At 50.3% G+C, this 21162-nt stretch overlaps 1 protein-coding gene across 4 annotated transcripts in view; it reads right to left on the bottom strand.

Annotated features, from left to right (window-relative positions):
- LOC111847393 (low-density lipoprotein receptor-related protein 8-like) overlaps nucleotides 1-21162 on the bottom strand; it is a 94067-nt gene that overhangs the window by 4555 nt on the left and 68350 nt on the right. For 2 of the 4 annotated variants that reach the window (XM_023818525.2, XM_023818526.2), the window contains 13 exons: nucleotides 15528-15911; nucleotides 13243-13365; nucleotides 13029-13151; nucleotides 12014-12133; nucleotides 11736-11861; nucleotides 8796-8967; nucleotides 7478-7705; nucleotides 7121-7239; nucleotides 6791-6930; nucleotides 5005-5146; nucleotides 3409-3561; nucleotides 2454-2708; nucleotides 911-976 (listed from right to left, as the gene is read on the bottom strand). In XM_023818525.2, coding sequence (XP_023674293.2) covers nucleotides 911-976; nucleotides 2454-2708; nucleotides 3409-3561; nucleotides 5005-5146; nucleotides 6791-6930; nucleotides 7121-7239; nucleotides 7478-7705; nucleotides 8796-8967; nucleotides 11736-11861; nucleotides 12014-12133; nucleotides 13029-13151; nucleotides 13243-13365; nucleotides 15528-15911 — 2151 coding nt within the window. Of the gene's footprint in view, nucleotides 1-910; nucleotides 977-2453; nucleotides 2709-3408; nucleotides 3562-5004; nucleotides 5147-6790; nucleotides 6931-7120; nucleotides 7240-7477; nucleotides 7706-8795; nucleotides 8968-11735; nucleotides 11862-12013; nucleotides 12134-13028; nucleotides 13152-13242; nucleotides 13366-15527; nucleotides 15912-17626; nucleotides 17777-21162 lie in introns of all 4 variants that reach the window. The other 2 variants (XM_023818524.2, XM_023818527.2) reach the window with 2 other exon arrangements.

The following is a 21162-nucleotide window of genomic DNA, read 5'->3' as shown; positions in this document are numbered from 1 at the left end:
ACGCATGCATCCAGGGGGCGGAGTAAGCACACTAAAGACGCATACTTATAAGTGCTGAGCGAAAGCCTGACTAATCCCTCCAATGGCAAAGTAGAATCTTTATCCATCTGTCATCCATCCTCTAACAGTTTATCTTGCTCGTGATTGTGGATAGAATTTTTATTTAAGTTACAATTTAATTGGTCAGGGCAGGGGATGAGTTGCATTCCACAGGCTGCCGGCAAGACGAGCTATTTCGGCCGTGTGGGTGGAGGGGGAGGGGGCACAAAAGGGTAAAGGCAGAAGCGTGATGCGACGGCAGGTTCGGAATACAGCCTCCCCGAGCACAGTGGGGGGTAATGACTCTCTGCCGCCCCCTGCTGAGGGGCCCCCGCACTGGCTGCTTGACCGCTTTGACCGGCAAACAAACCGTAACGTTTCATCAGCCTAAATTATTGGTTTAATGCTGAGTGTCATGAAAGGCCTCAGTCGACAATTACTGCAGACAGTTCGGGGCGAGATGTAGAAACAAAATAGAGAGCTATTTTAGAGAGAGAAAGAGGGGAGCTTAAAGGCGGGCTTTCAGCGCTGGAACCCCACCGGTGCCCCACCTCCCATCATAGGCAGATGATTGACGGGTCCCACAGCCAATGACATTAACTGGTGTCATCATCACTGAATAGCAGTCAGGCTCTCAGGCGGGAAGTTCCCTTGTACGAGGCTGCTCTCTTAATCCGCTCGCACCAGTCATTCTCCTTAAAATGCAGGTAACGTGATCTCAGTGCAGATGAATCCTGGTACAGACAAAACTGCCCTAATCCTGTTACTTCAGGCACTGAGGCTAAACAGGACATGAATAACAAGCAAGAGCGTCGGGCTGAGCGGACTGGGCGGGGGGGGGGGGGGGGGACTGCTGTGTTTTGGCACCTACCTATAGGGATGACGATGCTCAATGCTGCCACCACCTGGTTGCCAAGGAGAAAGTGCTCATTCCCAGCTGGAAAGAGACAGTGGTATTTGAGTTTTTCGAGCGGAGGGAGGGCCTGCCAGTTACTCAACAGTGCAGCGGGCAGAAGGTACCCTACAGGAAGGCATTAACATGTGCTGTACAGCTTTCCCTGCTTAAAAAGCGCCTTCAGAGCTACAATAAGGGAACACGCACCGGGGATTAAAGGCCTGCTCTGCTCAAGCTGGTAGATTCCCGTCTCTTATGATGCCACTTTTTTAATGTTCTATGTCTCGCTGTTACGGATCACTGATTGGGAGCCGCCCTGCGGGGGAGTGATAACCAGCAGCGTGCCGACTCCTGAAAGCGGCTCCTTCGGATGCGGAAATCGCACGCAAGGAGTCCAATTAGTGTCAGGAGCGACAGGCGCCATGTTAAAAATAGAAGTTAGGGAGTCTGGGAACAAAGTGTCATGACTGACCCTTAGAAGGTGTGTGTGTGGGGGGGAGGGGGATAAACCCCACACAGCACAGCGAGTATTTTCCCATCATCCTCGGTGGCGTCTTTGCATGCGACCAAAGTTTTTGAGGGGGGAGATCTGGATTGCATGCATATACAGAAAAGCTAGCTGGATGCCAAAACCACAACTGCAACTGGAGAGTGGAGCGCATTAAAAATGCATTAGAGAAGAATGGCGTCCATTTCCCCTGAAAGGTAGAGGGACGCTCGTGGCCGTAATTAGCTGAGCCACGCACCGCGAGACACCTGCTCGCCCCTTCAATGGAACGCGCTCCTCGGGGCGATCTTAACAAGCTGTAACGAGGGGGTGTGACGGGAACGGCTGGGGGGGTCCTGCTCGCCGCAGACAGGAACCGCACCCCGTAAATCACTGCGGGCCTTCAGATCGCCATGCCCCCTCCCTGCCAAAGCTAGTTATAGCATGTCATGCGACCTCTAAGTGGAGGTGACAGACTCACAGCTGGAGAGCTGCAAGGAGAGATGTGAGAATCCCGTGCTTTAGGGGATGACGCCATTGTGTTATTTTTCGTATTCTGGGCTCAAATATTTGGAGATTTAACACAGCAAGGTTGCCTCGGAGTATAACCATAGGCAAGATCTTTACCGATTCTCACAACACTGATGGAGGCTTTACAGATTCAGCATTAACCCCAAACTGCTTTAAAATTCACTCCTACGGTCACCTTTCAGCACATAAGATCCATGATCCTGGTGCTGCCCAATCTCAAGCTGATATGCCACATTACCACATCATTATTACTACAGCTTCCCTCTGGCGCCCTCTATAGGTCATGTCCAGCACCTCACATTCATCACACTCATTTGCATATTCCAGTACTGCAGCAGTTTATCATCCTCCATCCTCCTGCTGGAGTCTGCAGATTTCTATAAGCAGAATTAATTTGTTTTTCTATTAGATTTATTTGCATTATTACCAGTGCACCATTGTTTCGCTTATAAACAGTAACATTTATTTAGTGTGAGGTGAGCGGGCCGGCCGCCTGCTTACAGTGGTGGGACATGTTGGTGTTCTCCCCCAGGGCGCCATCGGGCTGCATGCCGGGGGAGGGCCGCAGGGCCGTGGGGGCCATCCTGCTGCCCGGGCCGGAGGACCAGGGGGCAGGCGTGCGGGTGGAGGTCTTCGGGGACACGGACGCCCTTGTGGTCTCTGGGGCTACTGATGAAGTCTCGGATGTGCCAGCTGAGACGGTGGGGGCGCGCCTGGGGGCCGCGGGAGTCGTTTTGGATTTGATGGGTGGTGAAGCTGAAAGACAAGGAAGCTGGTCAAAAATTAATAGAGCACGAAGTGAGGACAGACCTACTGTCCAGGAACAATCATAGCCCTTAAAAAGACGGACGGATGGATGGATGGACAGATGGGTGATCAGACAGACAGACAGACAGACATTTCATTAATCCTAAAGGAAACTGCAGTATGGAGGCGCAGTGAGTAACACTAACAGCAGACACCTGTCACTCATGTGTGTGGCTTGAACATGGGATGGAGGAACAGCAGTAATATGAAAAAAGGTCATTATACCATGGTAAGTACCGTAATATTAAGGAAATGTTCCTCATTATATAAAAGCACTGAGGCCGGATCTGTACCTCACACGACCCTGACATTTGACTATACACACTTGTTATTTGTATCCGGTTGCCAGATATTGACTCCAGTGCCACCATGCCAGTGGACAGGAGCAGACTGCCAGCCAGTATGGCGGGGGAGATGAGGCGGGGGGCGGAGGGAGCAGTATTGTCCACCTTATTCTCATTTGAGGACGCTCTGCGCTCTTAAAAACCCAGCGACTGTCGGCTCAGTGCCCTGAATCGGTCCCTTTTCTCAGGATTCATGCTACCGTATCGGGCACTGAGCAGCCACAAGGTGGCCTGGCCTGCGAACCCTCGCCATGAGCAGCTCAACCAATCAGCACAGGCGATCAGGCGGCAGGGGAGGGGCTCACCTGGCACACATTTCCGCATGTCTGGACCCAGCTCCTTACCGTCAGGGCATGCGCAGGTGTACTTGGGGGAGTGCTCCGTAATTTGGGGGGCTTTCAGACACAGGTACTCACACCCTCCATTGTGGACACCCCCCATGTTACAGCTGTCTGGTGCTGTGGGGTCACAGACACAGACACACACACACGACATTAATTTAACCGGAATACACAATTGTTGACAATAATGACAGTCCATGTCTTTATTTTACATTACCTACAAAAGCATACATGCCCATATATTCTGAAAACAGACATGAGTCATGCTTTCAGTCTTAAGAACAAACGGTTTGAGTACATCCACATCACAGAGTCTGCTTCCGCAAGACCCATAAAAACCTTCCTTTACGACCAGTGGAAAGTGGAAGAGATGTTACTGTTACCTGTCCAGCTTGAGAGAGTTATCAGACATTGCTTTCAGAACCTCACTACATCAAAAATCAAGACATTGTTTTTTTTTTTTAAACCCGTGTCTCACAAAGCCCTCGAGCAACAGCGGCTTTTAGCTCCTGATGAGGGGCACACACGGCAGTATAAATCTCTACCCTGGCAGGATTCGGTTTCATATTAGGGAATAATTCACTTTGGTTTCTTTAAAAATTACACCTTCTGTCTGACAAAGCGCATACAAAGGAATCTGTCGGGCCATTCATGAATAATTCATACAGCGATATCAGAACACAGCACATTTTTCCGTGCCCATGTTAATTGACACACTTTTCACTGCTGCGCCTGTTTCTTTAACCTCTCCAGTTCAGACGCTGCTTTGACTGCTTCCGGTCAAACTGCACCACAAAGGAGACATTAGCTATCTGAACCGACACCTTGTTTTTACTGAGTAACAGCAATGTAGGAGTAGGGCAGGAAAAACACTCACACATACTTAGACACACACACACGTACTCCCAGCACTCGCACACTCACAGCACGCACGTACGCCACACACACACTCGCACTCATTTCAATGGGAAAAATGCTAACGCTAACTATGACAACCTTAACCCCTACCCTGCCCTAACCATAACCATAAGTAACCTAACAAAATACAAGAGTTTTTGCATTTTTAGTTTTTTCATAGCAGTCACCGATTTTTATAAAATAACGGATATTTATCACGTTATGGGGACATTGTGTCCCCATAAGGATAGGTAAACCCGCTCGCACACACACACACACACACACACACACACACACACACACACACATCCACACACACACACACACAGAGTCTCTTCCTGCCCCACAGGAATACAGACAGGCTTTTCTACCTGGAAACCTTGGCATGTTGTCAGAATCTTGCTGCCCCAACCCCCCTAGCCCCCCCTATAGTCACATGATGTCACTTCCTGTTTAGAACCCGTTTATCACCCATAACAGCCAATAAGAGGTCACCACTGTGTGAGCCTGGTGCCCAAAACCTGCCAATCAGTCTCCTCAGCTCCTTCTGCCTTATTAAAATTGATTTATTTGTAACACTGCCACCAAACTTTCAGCCTAAATTTATGTCTCCTTGAAGGAGGAGGGGAGCTGCGGAATGCGCCGGAGGCCTGAGGCACTGACCTTTGGGCTGCCGCAGCTCGTGGAACACCACGATGTCGTGCGGGTTGTTCAGGTGTTCGGCCAACGTGACCACGTCGCTGCCTGTCAGACGGTTGGCGCTGAAAATGGCGTCTCTCTGCAGGTCGGTCCAGTACAGCCTGTCCTGCAGACCAAGAGTCAGCCTGTCGATCAGCGGCATTCAGAACAAGCCCCTGCGGGTCCATCATAAACACCCACCAGGCGCTATCAGGAGTTTGAGGGATGCGGTCATGTGATCCGGCTGAGAGGGGGCTGGATGCAGACTGCACAGCCCAGAATACCCAGCTGCCTGGTGGGTTAGATGTCTAAATTCCAGGCTCTCTGTGGGGGGGGGGGGGGGGTTATTTTCCGTTTGCACGAGTGTAGGATTTTTTTTTTATTTATCCTTTCCCCATCGCCCTCCAAGGAAACCTTCGACAGAAGTAGAAATATCTGGTTGCCTTGGAAACAAAAAAAAAAAACCAGGTGAGCTATAAGGGAGGCCCGGCCTTGTCATCATGTCAGCGGTGTGTGGAGCGTGGCTCTGTCACGGCACCCCCTGCCTCACCAGCCAGCGTTACTGCCCATATGGCTGTACACCAAAGCCCCCCCCCCCCACCACGGCCTGTGTTTCACCACTAAGTGGTAACCTTCCCAAGCACCTCAGTTAATTAAATGATTCTTGCATTAAAATGCGGCATAAATAAATCCTCGAGGTAGCGTAAGAATCCCTGAGCGGCACAGAGCCGTGTCTGGGAACGGGCAGCTTTAGCTGTTCCTGTAGGGAGGCTTTTAACAAATTATCTATCCACAGGGGCACCGATTCAGCAAACAGAAATACAACAGCCCTTCCCATTCCGGGATCTAAACTGGTGACCGATCTAGCTCCTCAGCTTCGTCACAGGTGGTCATCAGGTCCAGTCCCACTTAATATTCCTGCATTTCTCAAGACTGAGGCGGCAGGGGACGGGGAAACTGTAAGCCTGGGGGGGGTACAGGGTACTGGCTGGGCTGCCCCAACAAGGCTGCCGGCGTCACACTAGACCCGGGATGAGTCACTCCACCTCGCAGGTTCTGCCCGCCTGGCCAGGAGAAAATAAAAACACAACAGGCTCCAAAATGTCATTAGCGGCGGCCCTGAGTCCTTGGCCACCTTTTCCTGAGGCGTGCGGCGTGACACAGTGACAGGAATGCTAAAATCCCCTGGAACCGGTGTGTGAACATTTGGGAGGGGGGTGGGGGGGTTGGGGGCTCTGGCAATCGCAGGATGCGTTCCACACTCGCTGTAAATAAGCAGCCAAATAACCCAGGCGGCATGTAAATATCAAATATCTGGAGCCGTAAAGGTCATGCCAGCGTCGGGTTCCTGTCGTAGCAAGAGGAAGCTTTAAAAATCGGGCTCGGCCGCGTCTGATCCCACGGGGGTCACTCAGCCCTCCAGTGAACAAGCCAAGATCTGATGGCTTCCACAAATATTCTGCCGTAAAAGTTGAGAAATGAAGGCTTTATATTCTGTTCGGCTTTGAGGTTGGGAGATAAATTACAGGATCGCATGAGATTAAACCCTGAATGGGCCTCGCCTGCTTTGTGCTGCCCGGCTTTTCCATGCCGTGCATCCCGACCCTACTTCAGTGGGCCCCGCCAGCTTTTTGCTTCTCAGCTCCTCTGCGCCGTGTGTCCTGACCCCACTTTGGTGGGCCCCGCCTACTTCATGCTGCCTTGATCCTTCGCGCCATGTGTCCCGACCCTACCTCAGTGACCCACCCTACCCTGGCCACCCACTGCTTACCTCAAACACGGTCAGAGCGAAGGGGTGACTCAGCTGGTCTGCCGAGGACAGCAGCACCTTCCTGTTGGTGCCCGTGAAGTCGATGCTTGAGATGAGGTGGAGTTTGGAGTCCACCCAGTACAAGCGTCTGTTGGGCAAGTCTGAGACACAAACCCAAAATAGCCCTGAGCACATTTTTTAGGCCACATTCTCATCCCTAAGGATAAATAAAGCATCGAGATGCCCTGTATGCTACCTACTCCATCCATCTCTGCTAACTCCTGGCCGGCTGGCTGTAAATACCATACTATAGAGCAGGGAAACACTTTCACTCCAGAGTCGAGCCCTTACCCAAAGTGATGCCGTTGGGCCACTCAATCATCTCGGACACCAGAATCTGGCGGTCCACTCCGTTCAGGCCCGCCTTCTCTATTTTAGCCTGCACTCCCCAGTCAGACCAGTACATAAATCTGAGAGAAGAGAGACGCCAATTATATTGTACAAGTCAACATGGGTTCCACCCAGGGGTGTGTACATGGGTGGGGCCACAGGGGCACTGGCCCAAGCTGAAAGCTGATTGGCCCACAGTGTGTTCCTTCCCCTGTCACTCATTTATCCAAACATGTCATTGGCTAAGGATAAGATAAAGCCCATAAAGTATGAATCATGGCTCCCCCCCGTTCCCAGTGTCGAACCCAGAGGTCTCACCCTTGTTTGGGGTCGACGGCGATGGCGCGGGGCTCGCTCAGCTCTGTGTTGATCAGGATCCTTCTCTTCTTGCCATCCACCGTCATCACGGAGATGCTCTTGTCCCCGGAGTCAGTCCAGTACAGGTTCTTGTGGACCCAGTCCAGAGCCAGACCCCCAGGCAAGAAGAGCGCCGAGTCAATCAGGGTCACCTGCTGGAAGGAGTCACTGGCCTTGCTGATGTGCGCGCTGGAGAGAGAACAGACAAGCACACGCAGTCACAGTCACACGCAGTCACAGTCACACGCAGTCACACTCGCATGGACCTGCAGCAGGACACACCCAGCACAGCACAACGCCATGCAATACCCAGTACAACCTCAGACAGCCAGTCCCTCTTAATATCTTGTTTTCCTTCTACTGCACACTGGAACAGAGTGGCACTCTTCTGGAGAAGTATCTCTGTCTAATGCCCCTTACGAACACAATCCACTGAGATGTCTATTATTAGGAAGGCGGTGACCTAATTAGGCTAGTTTATAGGCAGCAGAACAGGACAGGACAAAGATAAGGAGAATCCACTCATCCCTGCAGTTCAAATGAGAGGTATATTAGTCTGCAGGTCATCGAGAAGGATACTGACCAGAATTACCCCGTATTAATTGGATAAACATAGAAAGCAGATTGCAATCCTAATTGCAAACATTTTTGTCCAGGCCTTAAACATCTTAATTACTGTTGGAGGGTAAGGTCTCATCGACCTGAGTGGCGCTAATCAGAATTAATTACTGGAGGAGGGCCGCCACATAAATCACGGTATGTAGCACTGAGACTCGCCAGCAGAGCTAAGAAGGAGAACTGGGTGAAGTTCCACCAAAGTTTTGGCTGTTTCTTCTCCTAAACTTTGTTTTCGAGAAGAGTCAGCGTTGTTGGGTGTTGGGGGGACTTGCGTCAGAGGCCTCTATTACCGTTCCTCTTCTAAGCATCTCGGTGAGCAGAGAGAACGAGGTCAGTGCCGCGTGAAGATTAAAACGAGGCTTCAGAGGCATGATTGCGATCGACGCGCTGCATTCAACTGTGTTTCAGAGACGCTGGAGGAATGAAGCTCGCCTCTGGGTATTTCAGATGGCCAGAGTTGGACCAGAGCCCAGAAAACCCAGCCTGAGGATTGGCTTGCTTTACTGAAAATATCCTAGCATCTCAAAATATTTTAAGACTATAGAGTTTTACTTCACCTTTCTTCTGGAAAAGCTATTTTAAAACATTTCAATCCAAGTACTCTTACGAGCACAGACTGAGGTCAGAGGTCACGGTGTGCCAGAAGCTTCGTGCCGGTTACCTGTAGATCTTGCGGTGGAACAGATCACACCAGTACATCCTGTTGGTGGACACGTCGACGTCCAGCGCCACCACGTTCTTCAGCGTGGGCCCCACCTGCGTGTAGTCCCTCTTCACTAGGTCGATGCGGCGGATCTCGTGCCGGTTGGTGAACATCAGGTAGGGGGTCTTGCCTGATGTGGCAAACGGGGAGGACACAGGGATCGGTACAGAGCAGGGAGACAGCCGTGGCGATTTAGCCCCGCCCCTGTCTACTCATGTGACTCCAGGGACGAGGAGAGCGAACGGAACCAGTCCGTGATCCCATGTTAATATTTATTTAATTTTCTGCCGGCTCCTCTGATTAAAAAATAAATAAGATAAAAACCTTCACATTGAAGCTGTGCGTCAGACCCACAGAGCCCTAATTATGGATTCCTGTTTCCAAGCACGTTCAAACCAAACGTGATGGCAGAGGCCAGTTTACCGTCCCTGCTGGAATCCAGAAGCTTAAATTCGGAACCCAAGGCTGACTTTCAACTGGAAAGTACGACCTGTGGATTCTGCCATAACGCCACCGACAGATTCATATGGTAGGTCCCCTGTCCTCACAGTCACCATGCTATTAAGTATCCCCTGTCCTCACAGTCACCATGCTATTAAGTATCCCCTGTCCTCACAGTCACCATGCTATTAAGTATCCCCTGTCCTCACAGTCACCATGCTATTAAGTATCCCCTGTCCTCACAGTCACCATGCTATTAAGTATCCCCTGTCCTCACAGTCACCATGCTATTAAGTATCCCCTGTCCTCACAGTCACCATGCTATTAAGTATCCCCTGTCCTCACAGTCACCATGCTGTTAAATATCCCCTTTCCTGCACACACTCTGAGCATAGTATCCCAAAATATACAACCTGGAACCAGTTTCCTCGCTCTGCTCTTTATGCTGCCCTTTAGCCAGAGTGCTGCATATTTTCAGCACCAGAACCTGCACTATATTTACCATTTTATTTTCTCTTTTTATGTTTTTGTTTGATTTTTGCCTGCAATTTTATTGCTTTATACTGCGAGACACTTACTTACTTTCTTACTGACTGTTCTTCACCTGAGTATATAAAAAGACACTATATAAATTAAACTGATTGCTGTGGTTTCTCGTCCCCCGTCACATGACCGACGGTGTGTACTGGGCTCGTCCTCCGTCACATGACCGACGGTGTGAAAGGAGGATGGTGACGATTAACGGGATCGGACTTTCCTCCAGTAATCGAACAATATTTTCATTTCCCCGGCAAACCCTCATGCACTTTCGCTGGGGTTCAAACCACTTGAAATGCAAACCGCTTATTGTCATCGACGCATACACAGCAGAGAAAGGCTACAGGAACCACAGGCCACATCTGCATCGACTGGAGGGGCCGCACGCTGAAACTAGCATGATGACCCCCAGCGTCAGTAGGTAGGATCACAGGCAGCACTGCTCAAACCCCCACCATGTCCAACACGATCGCCCGGACCCCTGAACCGTGACGTGCTGCACAAAAGCAGATTGAACTTTCAGGATCCATTTAGGGACATCTGACGACTTCTCTTTACGGCGGATGTTCTGAAGGCTCGGCAAATCCTGTCAGAGAATAATTGCTGATGGCAAGAACGTGAACTGAAGCCCAATGAGTTGAACTGGACTCGCAGTTGGCAGAAGGAGAGCAAAGGTCTTCTCTCTCTTTTGCTGAAAACGGAATTTCCCCTCTGCTTAAGCCCTCCAGTGCGGTACAGGAGCTTTAACATGCAACGACAGGACCCGGAGAGTGCAGGGACGTGGACGGCGACGCGTGTCCAGCAGATTGTAAACATTTGCTTCTAGGAACATTTGCTTCTGGGGGTGAAACGTGAACAAACACATTAAGGCGCCACATGGACAGGATGCTGGAGAAACACAGGAGAGTTGGAAACGTACGGCAGGAGATAAACCTCACAGACGTACTGGGGTCCTAAATTAGGTTTCACACCGCTGAGCGTGGGGACTTTGTTTACATCCATCAAGGTGTGTGACAGGAGGAGGCTGTCACTGAATCACCTGCTGGCACTTTCTAGAAAGCTCTATATAAATCCACGAGGATGGGAATACAGTTATATTACATCACTCACCTCAAATTGACTCTCCTCATTACAGAGACTTGAAACTAAAGCTCACAGTTAACCCCGTTGAACTGCCGGAAATTGGACTGAAATAAAGGACCCTCTAAGCCAGTACTAATGACGGTCTCAACCCATTTGGCATAAACATACCTGTAGGAAGCGGGCAGTCCATGTGACAGCCCACAATTATCCAGCCTAAGGTAGGACCTTACGAGCTCAAGTTTTCTTTAGCAGGACTTCTGACCCGGGAATTCAACCAGCGGAAAGGAAAACAGGCCCCAAACCCTGCTTCATTAATAAAAAGCAGTGATAAAGATTTGGCGAGTACCAAATCTCATGAAAATGAAAGCTATAGCATTTATACAGTTCTCTCAAAGAGCCCTATACGGAGAGTAACTAATGAATGTGATAATGCATTGCCCATCTGAGAGGCAAACAGCGGCCATTTTGTGTCAGACTGTCCTAATCACAAGAGCTTTTTAGGATACGAAGCACCTATGAAAGTTACTGCAGAAAATGAGGGATGTGGATTTCAATTAGAGCCTCCCTCAATCAAACCATCAACAAGCCAGGGAAGGCAGCACACAAACAGGGGATGTGAAAAATAACGTCGACATTCAACAAACAGTGAACAGCGAGGCGCTTTGTAAATGATCCCCTCCCCGCAGCGAGTCTCTAGGCATTTAAATGACAACCCCCCCCCCCGCCACACACACACACACAATGCATGCTGTGGGAACGGCAAACAGGAAGGCGGTTCGATTGGCGCCGGGCCCAAAGGACAGTGTGTGTGGGGTCGCCGCCCTCAGCATGCCTCACCCTCCGCCTTGCAGGTCTTGGTGACGGGGTCCATCTCGTAGCCCTCGTAACACTCGCATTTGTAGTCGCCTTTGTAGTTGATGCAGATCTGGCTGCAGGCATTGGGGTTGGCGCATTCATCTATATCTGTGAAGGAGGGGTGGGGGGGCATTGAAGACGCATTAATAATGTCATGGTAACCCTCATTGCAAGTAGGTCAGGGGTCGTCGGGGGAGGAGGTCGGACACGGAAGTTCGCAGACAAAGGGGAGGGCGGGGCTCAGCCCGAAAGCCAATCACCTCCACACGTCTTCTTGTCCAGAAGCTTGTATCCTGGGGGGCACCCGCACTCGTAGCCGATTCGGCGATCCGTGCAGATGTGGGAGCAGCCGCCATTGTTGATGGCACACTCGTTCAGACCTGGGGGAGGGGCACATGGGGGTCAGAGGTCCAGGCGGACCATGGGAGCGTGACAGTCAATAGGACAAGCTTTACTTCCTGTCCCTGCTATTGTGTGTGCGCACTACACCAAAGGCATGCTGGGTAGGAACGTCCATTCTTATGGAGAATGCGAAGAGAATCGTGGGCAACATTTACATGAACACCCCCCAACACCTGTACCGACACAACAGGCCACCAGGGGGCGTCTTCTGTCTTCTCCTTAATGTCCACGGAGGTGTTATATCTGTCAGTTCTGTACCCCAGCTCCCAGGCAGGGTCCTTGGAGAGACTCTAGCCAGTACCCCCTGTGCTCGTTCTAATTTTGTGGACCCTCATCTGTCCTCCCGTGAATAAAGGCGGGAAATTAACAATTAGGGGACATGAAGGTTGTTATATGCTTTCCATTAATGACTAAATGAGAATGAGGCAATGCCCCCCAAGAGGGGAGCGGCAGGAATTTTTAGAAATCTGTCATGAAGAACTTGGGGTTTCCCCTCTTTCTAAAAACATTCAAAGAGCCCACCCTCTCAAGCACGAGGGATGGCGAAAGGGACGGAGGGCAGGTGACCCCGTGGGCAGTCTGGGGGAGTCACAGGGGTTCCCTGTGGCACTCGTGTGTCACATTCGGGTAATGAGAGAGGAGCAGCAGCTTAAAGTCGTGTCCCCCGCTCTGTTCATCATCTAACGAGCAACTATAGCGTAAGTGCCCTCAGTCTGAAATTTTCACTGGGGGGGGGCGATTCTAGTTTACTCATAGTGCACACTGTTGGTGTTCATTCAAAAACCAGTGTTTTTCTTTAGGTAAACATCTGGATATTTTTAAGGTCCAACAGGAGGGTCCAGATGTGTGCGGGGTGCGAGCAGCCGGTCTCACCGCACTCCTTGGCCGGCTCGTCGGACCAGTCCTTGCAGTCCCGGTTAGAGTCGCACACACGGCTGCCCTCGATGCACTCTCCGTTCTTGCACATGAACTTCTGGGGCCCTTCGCACTTGGTGGCTATGGGGGGGGGGGGGGTGTTGATGTGAAGAAGCGTGAGGAAGCCGCTCAGCTCCGCCGCCTGACCCCGCGCCGGCTGATGGCCGCTCACCGTTAATGCAACCAGCCTCGTCACTGGAGTCGGGACAGTCGTGCACCTTGTTGCACTGCTTGGTGCCATGGATGCAGGAGCCGTCGCCGCACTGGAACTCGTCAGGGCGACACGTCAGCAGGGCTGCAGGGAAAACAGGTGCAGTCGCTCTAAAAATGGGCGGCCCCTCCCACCCCAAAACCCTGAACAACAGGATCAGCCTGGAGGAATCTGTGGCAGGCTGACAAGCACAAGGCTCACCCCCTCCGACGATACAAATGAATATTATTAAAACAATAACAGAACCTCTACCAGATCTCTCAGACACATCCACCAGGGCGCTTAGCACAGAAAACTGATGAACAATTTCCATCCAAAATAAAAAAAAACTGTATCAAAATTCCCAGATTCAATATATATTACAACACAAGAGCACCAGTTTTATATAAACTATCCCTGTATGAATTATTATTCAAATTAAATTACAGTGGCGAGTACCAAATCTCATGAAAATGAAAGACACTTTTATTAAAAGTCGACTGTGTGCTGGTAATGAATTGCACACAGTGTTTCTGCCTGCCATCAGATTATCATTTGCTACATAAGACAAACAGTGAATAACGAACAGGGCTAATTTGACACCTTATATATTGGGCACATTATATTGGAACCCACAGCTGTTTATCAGGCTGGCAGACGGCCGTCAGGAGCGACAGATTGCCGCAGAGCTTGCTTTCCTTGCTGGTCCTAACCCCGCCCCCTTGCTCCGCTTTACACTCAAGGACTCTTAAAATGTTAGGGGAAATCAAAGGGTTGCCTAGCAACCCCTCAACATCCACGTTTCCTGCCCCATCCAGAGTTCCCCCAGTGTCACACTCCCCCAACTAAAGATACCCATGACCTTTCACCTCTCCCGCGGCACAGCCCACCAGTCTCAAAAACAAGCTTTCCACAACGTTGATCGCACACGCGATAGCTCGATAATTTATGCCTGGAGTGCTAACGAGAACGGTGTTCAAGATGCAGACGGGAAGAGACGCAAAAACTGCAGCGGTCGGCGTGAGGAAGGGTGACGGCGGAGGTCGGGGGAGAAACCAAAGCGGCAGACAGGGAGCCCTGATCACAACACGGCTGAACACTCTGGGATGGATGGAGAGTGAACACATTCATTTGGTGGCACGTTTGATGGCTCAAATAATTCACAGCAGAACTCAAAGTACATCAAAGGAAGGATGAAGGAATGATGAAGGAGAGCGATGAGAGGCCCTGAGGCTCACACACACACACACACACACAAGGACGTATACGCGCACACACACAAGCATTACTGGGGACAGCCCTGAATCGTTTCTACTGTTTTCAGTCTTCATTAGCTGTGCATTACATCTCATCATAGGTGAACAAATCAGCCACTGAACCAATTCCACAAACGTCACATCCATTTACGGCTACTCTGTCAGTCATGGGAGGGACAGAAACGGGACATGGGATCATAAACCGCTCCATCACCACGACGACTGGGGAGCAGTAGGGGGAAGCCGTACCTATTACTGCCTATTAATGAGCACCGGAGGCAAATGCACACAGGGACGAGTGCTGTAAATGTGTGCCTGCCACAAGCTGAGAAATAAAGTGTCATCATTAAGCCCCCAGGCCTGTCTGTCTCTCTGTCTATGTCTATGTCTATGTCAAATCCAAGATCCATTCATATATAACATCTCATATATAAAATACTTCAGTCCAGAAACATGATTACTACTAATTAATACAATATGCGACCAGGGTTCGAGTCTCCGCATGGCTCCATGTAGTTTGTATGTTCTCCCCGTGTAATCATGGGGTTTCCTCCGGGTGCTCCAGTTTCTCCCCACAGTCCCAGAACATGTTAATGTGAACTGGAGTTACCAAACTGCCCGTGGGTGTGAGTGACTGGTGTGTGAGTGACTGGTGTGTGAGTGACTGGTGTGTGAGTGTGCCCTGTGATGAGTTGGCACCCCATCCTGGGTTATTCCCTGCCTTGCGCCTTTAGCCTACAGGATAGGTTCCAGACCCCCCGCGGCCCTGAACACACCAAGCAGGTACTGAAAATGGATGGATGGATGGATAATACAATATGTATAAGTATCACAACACACCACATTAATGCATAACACCTGTGTATGAATAAGCTTTTAATATCTTATTAATTTCCTATCAACATATCATGTTTACAGCATGCAGTTACACACGGTTCCAGAAGGGGGTGCTGTAGGGTGTGAATGATTGAGGCCTGGGTCACATGGTCAGCGAGGGGCGGGGACACTCACGGCAGTCCACTTCATCAGACTTGTCCTTGCAGTCGCCGTCGCCGTCGCATTTCCAGGCCAGGCGCACACACTCGCCACTGCCACACCGGAACTCGGCGGGGCCGCAGCGGGGCCCGGGGACGGCAGGAGCTGCACGCCGCGTGCCGCAGCGCTCCGCAGACTCGTCGGAGCGATCGGCACAGTCAGGGTCGCCGTCGCAGCTCCACAGCAGCGGCACGCACTCCGAGCTGTCGCAGCGGAATTCGTGCGGGCCGCAGGTGGGCACGGCGCACGCCTCCTCGTCACTGCCGTCGCCGCAGTCATCGTCGCCGTCACAGCGCAGCGAGCCCGCCACGCACTTGCGGTCGGCACACTGGAACTCGTCACTGCCACAGGCTTTGGCGTCTGGGGGGGGCGGGGGGAACACTCGTGAAGGGAAGCAGCAGCAGTTACTGGATCGCCTCCTCATCCTGGCTCATTGACTCCATATCCCCCCCCCCCCCCACTGCTTAAGTGGTACGGTCCATTTCATGACAGCGCTAATGGCATTAGCATTCCGCTAAAGCGGGAAGGCCATGACTTAATGGCTCATTATAGTTTGAAGGAGCGATAAAATCAGCTATGGCGCTGAGGCTTTCTACACACGCAATGTACACAGTAGCGGTGTTGGTTTACAGAGCTGGCATTACAGCAGGTGGCGTAATGGTTAAGGACCATAAGCCTGAAGGTCCTACTGAAGAGCTCTTAAAAAAAGGCACTCGAGCTGAATCGCTCCAGCAAACATCCAGCCACAGAGAGAGATAAAAGCAGCAGTTGTGGAACCAGAAAGAAATATTAAGAATGACGGTTACTGTGCCCAAGACAGCCTAGTTCACAACTGAGTGAACATCTCACAAAAACCGAAAGCTCAGCCCAGCTGACAGAGCCCCCCCCTCTTGCTAGGGCTGCAGATGGTTTGGTATGCGTGCTCCAACGCCAGTCTGAGAGGGCGAATTAGCAGCGTTAACCGGGAACCCAAAACCCAATTAGCAACAACGTCCACAGCCCTTTTATCTATGGATCAGCATCCCAAACCTTACAGGAGGTGACACATGAACACAGCTTAAAGCGGTGTGCGGTCCAGTGGGTTAGGACTCAAAGCCCATGATTAGAATATCACTGGTTCCAATCCCATGGTCGGTGTGATTCTGCCCCTGAGTTCTAGGGGTGGGCTGGCCCTGCTTTCGCGATCGGACATTATTTTGGATAGAAGCATCTTCGAAATAAGTTAATGCAAAAATGGTCAAAGTGCAAACGTGTTCCAAGCACAACAGCGCATGTGAGCAGCCTCACAGCCCGTTTCAGCAGCATCTGCTGGGGGCGCCATGCAACCAGTCGCATGCTGGGAGGGACCGACTCGGCTAGCTAATGTCGTATTGAATAAATTAATTCGACCTGACTGGGCCATGACAACACTAGGGATATTGCACTAATGTAAATGATTCAGGTCAAGAAACAGCAAAATTCCTAAAACATGGGAATATAGCGCTTTCTGGGGAAAACCTGTGGACCGAAACCACCGTGGTGGTTCCTGGGAATTGCATGCCCATGCTTACTATCGACGCCGTCAACGCACCATACCGCCCTATACCGGCATATACCGGCACTTGGTTATCGTAGCACGAGATGCTACTGCACACAAACACCATAAAAAGTGTTGTGTATGAGGGCAGCGTTGATACATGACAGCAAACACTAGCAGCAAGAGGGAACCTATGGTGGTAGGAAAGGCCCCGGGTTGGGGGCCAGCCTGCTGAGCAAAGGACTCCGTACTGGAGAAGAGTTTACTGATGCGGTGATTAAACTGGTTTAGATGCGGCCATAATTAAGTTCCGAGCCAGGCCCTGTGGGGGCCACGGTGGGTAGAGGCCACCACACAGAGGAACGGTGAAGGTCATATGTGGAGACAGCACCCCCCCCCCCCCCAAAGCAGCCAGGACCACGCCCCCCCCCCCCCCAGCACCACCACCACCCATGACCACAGGTAAGAGAGGGACCCTCAGCCCAAAAGCCAAGCTGCGTTCTAAGCCTGACAAGATGCAAGATGATGAAGCGCCTTCATCTATCACAGCATGTCTTACTTATGGTTACCACTCGTCTCCAAAATGTAGCATTCGTTGTAATCAGGGTATCATGGCTCTTCAGCTGGTTAGCGGAAGTCAGCAACAAGTCAACAGCGTGGTCTTCAGGACTCAACAGAACAGCCATTTTTCTGTTGGTCTCCCCAGCTTCTGCAGAATGGCAGGCATCCAACGATCATCAAGCAGGCCCGAGCCGGCCCCATTGCAAGTATACTTATCTGAGGCGGGGGGTGTGAAAAAGGGAAAATCTACTATAAAATATTCATGATTTGGATACTCTCATAAAAAGCGTGCATTATCATCCAAAATACCTAATTCATATTTCACACAGTTACATCCCCTTTGGAGAGATATTAAAATGAGGACGGCTGGGTTTGTTCCCATAACCCTTTTGGTAAAGACATTGTGCGAATGCCAACGGCCTGACGGGACGCCACGCGTGACGAGAAGGCAAGGCGTCAGAAGACAGCAGCCGTCAAAGGGTCCTTCACTGCGTTGGGCCAGGTTGCCCTTCCCAATCCAGGTTGCCCTTCCCAATCCTCAGTATAACTCTAAAGCTGACGGCCTGAACCTCACGCCTGCCGGCGCTTATGGGCAGTCTATCAAGCTCCTCACGGGCGGCAATTCTGACAATTAAGATCCAAGGGGGGGGTTATGTCAAGATGAACTTCATTACCCAGGACTCCCAGCAGCTTGGGGCAATACCAAAAAACAGGAACACGGGGTGATTAAATAGTGCATATTAAAGGCTGTGCCCCCACTCTGCTAATCCGGCGCTTAGCGAGGCTCCTGCAAGCTGCTTGAAAAATACTGCCACGTTAATACTTCATGCTACTTCAGGGGGCCCATAAATTTCTCTAAACAGGGAGGATTTTCTAAAACATAAAGGACCACAGGGGAGAAAGGTGAAGACGATCCGCAAAAACGCGACAGTCCCAGACTTCCAGGGACCAGCGGCGTCTAATTACCCTGTAATTAATATTTATAAAATCCAACTTTTCGGCACGTCTGATGGCTTGTCTGCTTTTAAGTGCATAATTCCCACTGCTACCATTATTCACACCAGCAGACACCAGTCAAACAGTGTGACTAATATGGTCTCCGATGAGGAGATATACAGACAGGTATTTGTGGGTTAAAATCTACAGTGGGTGAGATAATTCCCAGACACGTAGTGTATCGACACTTAGAAATTCAACTTAAAACCTCCTCACTGTAGCCAGAGGTATACTCAGAGGACAAAGGTTAACACTCAGCGTAAAGCCTAAAGCGTATAGTCAGCAGTAAATCAGCAAATGGATTTCCAGTTCCAAGTTATAAATATTTAACTTGGTTAATCGCAAATCTCTTTTTAAATGTAGTTTCTTAATTATCAAAGGTGCTGAGTAAGAAGGCAATTCAGGCTGTGAAGAAAATGTTCATAACCAGCTTGAATGGAACCGACGAAAAAAAAACAGCAGTTTGGTTTGCAGAGAAAGGGGTTCATTTTCATTTCTGAAGTGCTAACACTCGTCCGTTTAGAAAAACTGCAACAGATTAGGGGGAAGACTCACAGTTCTTAAGGGACCCAGGATAAGATATCAGGATTTTCTTGTTTTCTATGTGATTTAATCTTTCAAAGTAATGAGCAGTTATTCAAACCCAACATCAACAGATTGATTACTCTGGACTGCATGTCATAAATCACCATGCTAATAAAAGTGTTTTTTTTTTTTGAATCAGGAGATATTTAATGTCAGGATGAGCATCACTATTTCATCCTCTTTATTTCTGCTCTCCCTAAGACTGCATGGACCCCGTGTGAGTGAATGTACCTTCTTCACCTTTCCGTAAAGGAAGTGTCACCGGCGCCTCATCAAGGGACATTTTATGCTAATCAGGAGCTCTGCAGCTGAACTCCACATGTATAATTCAACATTTGGATTAGTCAATTAACAGACACGATTAATTTAAAAAAACCACATAAATTAGGCACAGGGTTGTCTCAAGGATGGGGGCTGGGGCACTACTGCAATTGGCTGTTCTTCCAGCGAGGGGTCACAAGTTCCTAGATACACATGGTCTCTTTTGTCGCCCCCTATAGGGCAAAACTTCGCCGGGGGCACATAAGCGTTTGCACACATACTTATTCTAACTCGAGCGAGTTTACATCAAACACTACTCCTCATAGCCAACCTACGCAACGCCGGCTGCCAAAGGCTAATTTAGCTAATTCCAGATCCATTTCCTTTACTGCCTTTTCTGTAACAACTTCATCTGTAATGCATACATCACTAGGCAGAGTGAAGAAAACATTTCATTTTATTAACGTCTGCCTTCACGCATACAGCAGAGGCACACAGGTCTGAATACAGCTACAGTGCACAGGAATGCAGGCGTGATATACTGAGCTATTAACGGCACTGACTGGCTTGAGATTCATCATCGGTGTGCAGATCCTTTGTGACTAGGCACCGTAATGTATGTGTCAGGACACCAGGGGGCGCTTCATAATTCCACCTTTTGCCAGCTTATTACCTCACATTAAAGAGCAAAGGCCTCTTATTAGAGTCTCACATCACACAGCATAAATCAGTACACTGATATCACCGCCACGAACGCCACTGCCTTCACCGTCGGCGCTGAGGTATCACCGCCACGAACGCCACTGCCTTCACCGTCGGCGCTGAGGTATCACCGCCACGAACGCCACTGCCTTCACCGTCGGCGCTGAGGTATCACCGCCACGAACGCCACTGCCTTCACCGTCGGCGCTGAGGTATCACTGCCACGAACGCCACTGCCTTCACCGTCGGCGCTGAGGTATCACTGCCACGAACGCCACTGCCTTCACCGTCGGCGCTGAGGTATCACTGCCACGGACGCCACTGCCTTCACCGTCGGCGCTGAGGTATCACTGCCACGGACGCCACTGCCTTCACCGTCAGCGCTGAGGTATCACTGCCACGAACCCCACTGCCTTCATCGTCGGCGCTGAGGTATCACTGCCACGAACCCCACTGCCTTCATCATCGGCGCTGAGGTATCACTGCCACGAACCCCACTGCCTTCACCGTCGGCGCTGAGGTATCACTGCCACGGACGCCACTGCCTTCACCGTCGGCGCTGAGGTATCACTGCCACGAACCCCACTGCCTTCATCGTCGGCGCTGAGGTATCACTGCTATGAATTCCCGGCTCGATACTGCGATTAGCAGACACAGTTTACGCTGCTATAAGGTTTCATTACACATTCCACCGCAGGTTATATTATATTGTTCAGATCTACCCTTTCTGTGTACCTGCATTAGTTTATTGCCTCAGCTTATGAATATAATGCCTAACTTTTTTGACCACAAATTAATTTTCTTAAAGGAAAATAATGAAAGGAGCTGAAGATCAGGACCTTGGAGAAACTTCTGGTATAAAAGGAGTGAGATCTTGTGGATTTTGGAGGTAAAAGATGCTAAGTGCTAAGCTAATTTCAGATGCAGGTGTGACAGTGTCCCCACACACATTCAGGAAGGAGGTGTGTCCACATGGTGGGGGCGCAAAGA

This window comes from Paramormyrops kingsleyae, chromosome 21 (assembly GCF_048594095.1).
Source record: "Paramormyrops kingsleyae isolate MSU_618 chromosome 21, PKINGS_0.4, whole genome shotgun sequence".
In the NCBI taxonomy this organism is placed as follows: domain Eukaryota; kingdom Metazoa; phylum Chordata; class Actinopteri; order Osteoglossiformes; family Mormyridae; genus Paramormyrops; species Paramormyrops kingsleyae.
The sequence above is the reverse complement of the archived record's forward strand: the minus strand, read 5'-3'. Positions and strand labels throughout refer to the sequence as shown.